The sequence below is a fragment of the Danio rerio genome, chromosome 4 (assembly GCF_049306965.1).
Source record: "Danio rerio strain Tuebingen ecotype United States chromosome 4, GRCz12tu, whole genome shotgun sequence".
Taxonomy (NCBI): domain Eukaryota; kingdom Metazoa; phylum Chordata; class Actinopteri; order Cypriniformes; family Danionidae; genus Danio; species Danio rerio.
Genome location: NC_133179.1, coordinates 31749498 through 31757965, shown reverse-complemented (window position 1 = coordinate 31757965; position 8468 = coordinate 31749498). Strand labels below are relative to the sequence as shown.

Below are 8468 nucleotides of genomic sequence, written 5' to 3'. Positions count from 1 at the left end.
CTTCACTAGCTATCCCCACACATTTAATAAAATAATACAGGAGTGTCATTTTTAATTTTGTCTGGGAAAATAAGTATCACTACAAAAACAAAAATGACTTGGTTAACAGATATAAAGAAGGGAGCCTAAATGTTATTGACATGAAATTAATGAACTGGGTTCTAAAATAATGCAATGGCTAAGATAATTTCTTTGTAACACAAACAGTATATGGTTTACAGTTACTTTTGCCGTATTCTGCAAAGTAGGTGGTATTGTTGTTTTGATCAGATGTGCTTTTGAACTGTCTAAACTGCCTCTCAAACTGTCTTTGTTTCACCAGTAGGTCCTATTGTGCAGGAAACTAGCCTTTTCCCACAGTTTCAGTCTTCATAAAACTTGTCTATGGAACAATCATTTTATTTTATATTGAAATAAGTCTTTATTTTGTAAAAATTAGGTTAGAAATAATATTGTTTTCTTTATTGGATATGATGGATAGCCACGGTGACATTCTTAATTACAACAGCTTAGACTTAAAACATGGTTTTGTTTGTCAACTAAAGAGTTTTACACAATTATCAATGTTATTCATAAAACATTATAGTATTGATCAGAGGTATTCTTCCACAATATTCTGTTGTGTATGTCACAATGTTTCTCTTCCATCTCTTTTTTTTTTTGGCACTTGTTTGGTAAACAAAGCAAGTCTCTCATATAATATCTCTACTAAAAGACAATACTACTTTACAAACTGCATTGTACATAAATCAGATGAACATTTTCACATTAGTCAATGTTAATACGGTAATAATAATAAAAAACTGAATAAATATAGATTTACACACATTTACTCAAGTAAAAAACTTTTTTGGGGTTGGGGTTGTAAAAAGAATTTTTGATGGGTTAAAAATCTGCAGAATTCTGCCCATGCTGAATCTCTGTGGGCCTAGTTATAATTTCATTATGAAGTTAAAATTCTTACAACCTGGAACTGCGCTGTGACTCATGATCTACACTTAAAAAAATAAAATAAAAATAAAAATCTTCACCCCTCCTCAGTTATTGAGGGTGCTTTCACACCTGTGAATCGACTCAGTTGTTCCGAAACAGAGATTACAAATGTTATATTGTTGCTCTATGCTCTTGGAGCAGTTCGCTTCCACACTGCAAAGTTTCTAATTGGACCAAAAGAGCTAAAACAAGTCCCGTGTGAGTAAACTCTAACTCACATTGGTCAGAGTGTCAGGGTTTATTTTGCAGAGTCCTGCTCAGTTGTCAGGAGAGGTGGTGTTTTAATGGTGTGTGACAAGGTGCGCGCGACGTGTCTGAGGAGAGATGCGGTGGGGAGGGGTGAGAAGGGTGCGCGACGTAGCCTATTTGAGGACCGGGAGGTAGTCGGGAGATAATTCTTTCTTCATATAGCCGTATGCCTATTACATATCCATAATACACTGTGATATAACCGCGCTCGGATTGTATCGCTTTCTCACTGCAATCGATCCGCTCCAGAGTGCGTTTCAATCAAGCCGAGACCACCTCATTCAAGCGAACTTGGAGTGATGATTTGGCGCAGATCCTAGAGCAATTTGTTGGTTTCACATATGCCAAACGAACCGCGCTAACTGGGCAAACGAGACAGGTTCCGAAACAAAAGTGTAGCTGTGAAAGCACCCTGAGTTTAAATCTTCAGATGTTCAAAGGGTTTCATTTTCAGTAACTTGATATGTATTCAAGAGTACAAACTTGTTTAGCATGCTGTCCCGGGAGAGAGCCCTAAGCTCTGCTTGACTAACCCTCAATTTTGAGGACTCTGATCTCCATTGTGAAGCTTCATGTGAGTGCTGAGGCTTCTTTTACATTTAAAGCCCTTTCCACACTCACTGCATCTAAAACAATCCTCTCCTAAGTGAGTCTTCATGTGTTGCCTAATGGTGTCTTTGCGTGTGAGGCTCTTTCCACACTGATCACATGTGAACACTGTGGTTCCAGTGTGACCATTCATGTGGTTCATGAGGCTAGCTTTGGTTGTGAAGCTCTTTCCACACTGAGCACATGTAAACGGCTTCTCCCCGGTGTGACTTATCATGTGGTGTTTGAGTGTGCTTTTATATCTGAAACTTTTACTACACTCTGTGCATGTGTAAGGTTTCTCTCCAGTGTGAACCCTTATGTGGATCTCAAGGTCTTGCTTTTGAGCAAAACTTTTCCCACACTGTGTGCAAGTAAAAATTCTTCCTCCAGTGTGAATTCTCATGTGGGCTTCAAGGTTGCTATTTTGCTTAAAACTCTTTCCACACTGAATGCAAGAGTAAGGCCTCTCCCCAGTGTGAATTCTCATGTGCGCTACCAAGTTTGCTGATTGATGGAAGCTTTTTCCACACTGTAGGCATGGGTACAGCCCCACTCCAGTGTGAATTCTCATGTGCTGTGCAAAGTTTCCTGTAGTATAGAAGCGCTGTCCACATTGTTGGCATTCGTACGGCCTCTCTCCAGTGTGTGTTCTCATGTGGACTTTAAGATTGCTAATTTGCTTAAAACTCTTTCCACATTGAGAGCAGGAGTAAGGCTTCTCCCCAGTGTGAATTCTCATGTGGACTACCAAGTTTCCACTAGTACAGAAGCATTGTCCACACTGTTGGCATGTGTAGGGCTTCTCTCCAGAGTGAATTCTCATGTGGACTTGAAGATTGTGTTTTCGACTAAAACGGTTTCCACACTGACGACAAGTAAAATTACATGCAGATTTGGAATTCCGAGGTCTTCCGTGTGATGAAGTCTTTTCAGTCAGTGTGGGTTTTTCATCAGTTATTTCTTGCTGTTTCTCAAACTGTTTCTCTTCCATTTCATTCCATTGTTGAGTCTCTGTTTTCAGCACCATCAGGTCTTTAAAAAAAAAAAAAAAGAACTTTAGTATGAAGGCACAAAGCAACAAGCATGAAATGAATATTTACAGATTAGGCATCTATTAAAAATTACATTTAAGATTGGTAATCAAGCTCCAGAGGAGGACTGTAATTTAACAGTATGGCAGCATATGAAAAAATGACATATAGAATATTAGATAAATTGGATGTTTATCAGAGAAGATGGGGAAATTACTTGGCATTTTGGACAAGGAAAAAGGTCATTGTGGTGAGACGCACACATAATTCTTTTATTTATTTGTTTTATTGTATTGTTACTGTTCCTATAGAGTTTAATAAAAGTATTTGTGTTTACTGGGTCTATGATAGTTATACTCAATGACAGCAAGCACTACCACTGTAGAGGAGGGGAGGGATAAGAGGATGTTAAAAGGAGGTAAAATGTGTAAACTGATTGTATTGTGAAATTATTGAAGAAAAAGAAAATAAAAATTGAATCATTAAAAAAAAAAAAAAAAAAACGTAGGAATAGTATAGCAGAAAATATTGTCGGTTTTAAAACCTTGACTTTTCTAAACTGCGGTATACCTTGAGAGCAGTTATCGTCCCATGCCTAAGCAGCATAAAACTGTTTTAGGATCTAAAATTAATTATTTAAATAAAAGTCTCAAGCAAAAATATTCCAATGGCGGCGACTGCTGGTACATGAAAAATATGGTCAATATTTTGAGAATTTCTGACGAACTTGACACTCAAATGTTTGCATATCATCAGCATGCTGTAATCCATTTCTTAAGCAGCAACAGTCATTTTAGACTAGTTTGTTGGCCAGTTGTAGTCAGTGCAATGCTAAACATTATTGTTACACTAGAATTTGTTTGTTTTGTTTCACATCGTTCCACAGCAAACATCATATAGTTTAGAATACTGTACAATGTTTTGTAATAATTAATTATTTCATTGTCCATTTCATTCAGCATATTTAATATTGGGGCATTCACTTTTTACATTCTTTAAACCAGGGTTTCAGCAGGTTTCACATAGTTAAATTTAAGACTTTTAAAGACCATTATGAATGAAATATTAGACTTATAAGGCTAAGGATTTTTTTATAACTGGCCCACATGGAAAAGATTTTTATTTGTCTTATCAAAAAAATATTAGAATTTAATACATTTAATAATACAATAATAAATGAATAGTAAAAAATAAATATTTTTGATATTTCTTAGCAAAAGATTTTAAATTATGTGTAAAAACAAGCAATCTCTAGTTGTATCCATTCACCTTTTCCAACATAAACTTTCTTGAAAAAAAAAAAAAAATGAACAAATGTTTTAAAAGTTTTAAAAACTATAATAAACTAAATCTATGCACAACATTCTGTCCAGGTTGATGTCCTCAGCAGTAAATACATGGAGCATGTTTAAACAAATGTCATTGTAAGGAAAATAATCAAACCATTATGATAAATAAAGTTAAAATGACCTTTTTAAATAAAAGCTTTAAAGTTTTATTGTGATGGATTGTTGGTGATTGTATGGGCTTTAGCCAGATTGGGAAGCAAAACATGAATAAAGGAAAATGAAGATTTGTTTAAACAAGATTTAAGACCTACAACACAATATTTCAGTAAATTTAAGACTTTTTAAGACCTAAAATTTTGATTTTGGAATTTAAGACATTTTATGACCCCGCGGAAACCCTGTATAAACACAATAGCCCTGGTAATTAGTTATTATAATAATGATGTAAGTCTAACTTAGACACTATCTTTGAGAACTACTAACAACTACAAGAAACAAGTTTAAACCCATAAAGAAGTTGATGGGGAAAAAAGGGGATTGTGATCAACGTGACACATGCAAATGGAAAGTACTAAGCCAACACCATCGCCCAATGACCGTAAAAAATATGGACGACAACTCAGCCCCTTTTTCCATTGAACGCCTTGAGGGCAAAACGCCTGCTTGACGGGCACAAACTGTCGCAAAAGACTGCTGAAATTGGAGCCTGTACATGCGCAGAAGGACTGTCTGATGGAGCCAGAGGAGGAGCCGCGAAAATGAGCGGAATCGAGTTCCAACCAAACGCTTTATGTAAAAGCAACCACCCCCCTCGCACTTCTCACTTGACTGCCGGCATCTGCACTATAACAAAGGCTCACTGATGTAAATAGAAGCACTAACATTTAAAAACACAAAATAATACACGTTTAAAAAAAGTGTGATGTAAGCTGTTATACTTAAATAAAAGCAATACATGCTGGACTGCAGAAATAAACAATCTTTTATACACTCAAGCCTGAATATCAGCACAAATAATATATTTTCTTATTGTTGTGTTTGTTGTTGGTACTTGTTATCTTCATAGGGGTAGAAATAACACTTGTAAAATATAAACAATAACATATAAACAACACGTACATTTTTAGAAAGGTTTTTATTTTTAATTAGCAATCAACAGAACCCATAATATAGCCTACACACCTAACGATTTACCAGGCGGGAACAATCATGCGTTTAGAAGATAAATACAGCAAGATTACTAAATATCAACAGGATATTCACACATCCCAACACTGCAATTTGTGCAAAAAAAAAAAAAAACTTTGCACTTTTAATACAATGTCCATTTGCTGCAACATCGCTAGTATATTTTATTATAGTTTATTGATTTTCGCTTGAATTGTTTATTTATTTAATTTTATTGCCTCCGTTTTCATTTGGTTTATTTGATGCCTTTATTATATCTGGCAACAAGGAATTTACATTCATTTTAATGTTTAGTTGAAGTTTTGAAATAAAACGCCAACAGTAAATGATGTAAACAAATAATATCTAACATTTACAGCTTTATTAGGCTATATAAGATTCGGTTTCAAGAACCTTATAATGTTTTATAACAGCAAATTCAGTAGATTACTTAATAACATATGCCAAAACTTAAAATGCAGAGACGTCCTGTAAAGCAAGTTCACCTTACAGGAGATCAACGTGGAGATTATTTTAGACACATAAAAAGAATTACTGCTAACGATCACCTATTTTCCCCATACTTGAATTAGTTTATTTTATTGTGCAGTTTTATTGTCATTTTTATATTGAAATTCTTAATTCTTGTGCACTAAAAAATTTATTCAATTTTATTATTATTTAATACTTGGGCAATCAATACAGGTTTATTGTTATTTATTTTGTCCTTTATTTAAATATTTGCGATGTATGCTGTTTGCATTTTTATTCAAAGGTTAAACTCAGTGCTACACTTTGCGTTTACATAGTAGCCTGCGTTTGCTGTTATATCAACACAAATGGATGTAATAACATTAACAAAGGTGAGGGTTTTATATAATGAAGATTCAAATAGCGCCAGCGCACATAACCTACTCGCGGCGTCGCGGGCCGATTCCAGCTCGCATGCGGCAGCGTCGGCTCGCTTGGCCGCCGCATCTGGCTCGATTAAATCGGGCTGGAATCGGGCAGTGAGTCCATAGGCATCCGGAGTAGGTAGGTCCAGAAGAGGTAGTCAGCCTGAGGGGTAAGTCTCCGGGCAGGCGAGATTCTAGCCGAAATTGGCTTGAGTGTGTTTTGCTGTCTGGGTGGTTAGGCGTGTATCAGCAAACTAATAAAGCCCGAAAAAAGCCCTGACCTTAGCGAATAAAGAGTGTTCCACCAGGATCATGTATGTCATAAACTATAGTTTACTGCTGAACTCATTTTGTCATGGTAAAATAACACAGAAATCGAATAATAACACTTCAGTCTCCTGCCGAAGCTCAGACAGTCAGCTTTGAGAAACTGTCAATCACAGCTGTCAATCACGATGACACGTCCAGCATTAAATTACTGCTAAAAACAAACTGTTTACAAAAATGAAGATCTGCACCTATCTCAGCACAATAATCATTGCCTTAATCGACCAGAACCATCTTTCGGGACATTTTATTGCAAGTGTAATTAATTATTTTTTTATTTGGGCTCAAGTCTCATTCATTAACACGGAGAGGCGGGCTTTATGACTTGTACTGTAGCCAGCCCCCAGGGGGCGAGCTAACGGCCGAGACCTTTATTCAAACGCAGGTTACCGGCACACTTGCCATCGCCGTAATAGCAGATATCTTCTATGAGAATACTGTAAGTCAAATATCGTCAGCACAGTTAAACTTTTTTAATTTATTGTTTTTTTTTATATATAGTGCTTAAAGACGCTTTACAAACAGTAGGAGAAGAAGAAAAGCAATAAGCTTAAGAAGGTAGAGAAAATAGTATATAGCCTTATAATACATAAAAAGAATGACAAAAGACCTGAAACAAGTAATAAAAAACTCATTCCCGTCTTTTAATGAGTGCTTATGTACATTTAGTAGAACTAGGCAGCACACTCAGGGCTGCAAGATGGATTTCATTTAGTATTCTTATTATTCAAATATATCTGAATGAGCATCAGATGACGGAGCCGGTCTTTGAGAATGAAAACCAACCTGTTTGTTCCTGCAGATCTTCCTGTTTGACTGAGAATGTTTCTTCAATCTTCACATCTTCACTCTCCTCTTTAATAAACGCCATCTTTATAACAGTGTGGAAATCAGTCGCTTCAGCAGGAGTTTTTCCTCTGCGTTTGGACAATGTATCCTGTTTAAAATGAACAAAACAATACAAATGTTCTGTTTAAAATGAATAAAACAATGAACAGAAAAAACTTCTCTTCAAAACTTGCTTTAACAGTTTCTTTTAATGAGAGTGATAAACAAAAAGAAATCAGATAAAGAGTAAATCCGAGCAAGAAACAATAGCCACAAATGAGCAAAATAAAACTAGTACTCCATTTCTTATAGTGATGTATACGTAGAATGGTATGACATTAGGCTATTTAATAAATTAAACCTTCATTGAAACACTTACACACATCTCTGTTGTTCAAACAATAGCATTCGGTTACTGCGAGTAAAAAAGTATTACATTGTATAAAGGGTTAAAAAAATATTGTCAACAGTAGGTACAGCTTCAGATGAAAAACCTGAAACTTTAATCAAGCGCTTTAGATCTGTGTAAAAGTTTCAAAACAAACCTTTCTCCAGTGAAATCACGGCGCAAGAGCGGCGCAGCCTTATGACGTCACACGCCATGACAAAATAAAAGTCTTTTTTTTGTCACTTCTTGTTTTTAGGCGGTTGGCAACCAGCTTTCTCGCACCCATCGGGATTGCAGTAACTAACCCATGTATTTCTTATAGTGAAACAAAGCCCCACCAATAAATAAATAAATTATATATATATATATATATATATATATATATATATATATATATATATATATATATATATATATATATATAAACCAAAAAGTTACAAACATATCTAAAGCACACATCACCCGTGCTCAACTTTAATATGTTATTTATTTTAGATTCCACTTGTTTTTTTCCTGTAGCTGTGTGAATAATCTATTTCTTTCAGATTTTTGATATATTGGGCAGTGCATTAAAACATGTTCTAAAGTCACTTGGTTGTCATTATTCACACATCCCATCTGCATGTTTATTGATCATATGTAATGTCCTATTGAGTGCTGTGTGATTAAATCTCATTCTTTTGAACTTGTCCTCTTCCTAATTGTTTTT

General features: G+C 35.3%; 1 protein-coding gene across 2 annotated transcripts; it reads right to left on the bottom strand.

Moving 5' to 3' along the window:
• Positions 1 to 396: 396 nt before the first annotated feature.
• znf1059 (zinc finger protein 1059) lies at positions 397 to 7972 on the bottom strand. Of its 2 annotated transcripts, none has more exons than XM_068219670.2 (3): positions 7751 to 7972; positions 7330 to 7480; positions 397 to 2865 (listed from the first exon to the last, which is right to left on the bottom strand). In XM_068219670.2, the coding sequence occupies exons 1-3, from the start codon at positions 7754 to 7756 to the stop codon at positions 1778 to 1780; spliced, it is 1245 nt and encodes a 414-aa protein (XP_068075771.1). In that variant the 5' UTR covers positions 7757 to 7972; the 3' UTR covers positions 397 to 1777. The 2 variants fall into 2 exon arrangements, with proteins under 2 accessions (XP_068075771.1, NP_001121721.2); NM_001128249.2 differs by having other exon boundaries at positions 402 to 2865; positions 7917 to 7945.
• Positions 7973 to 8468: the final 496 nt, after the last annotated feature.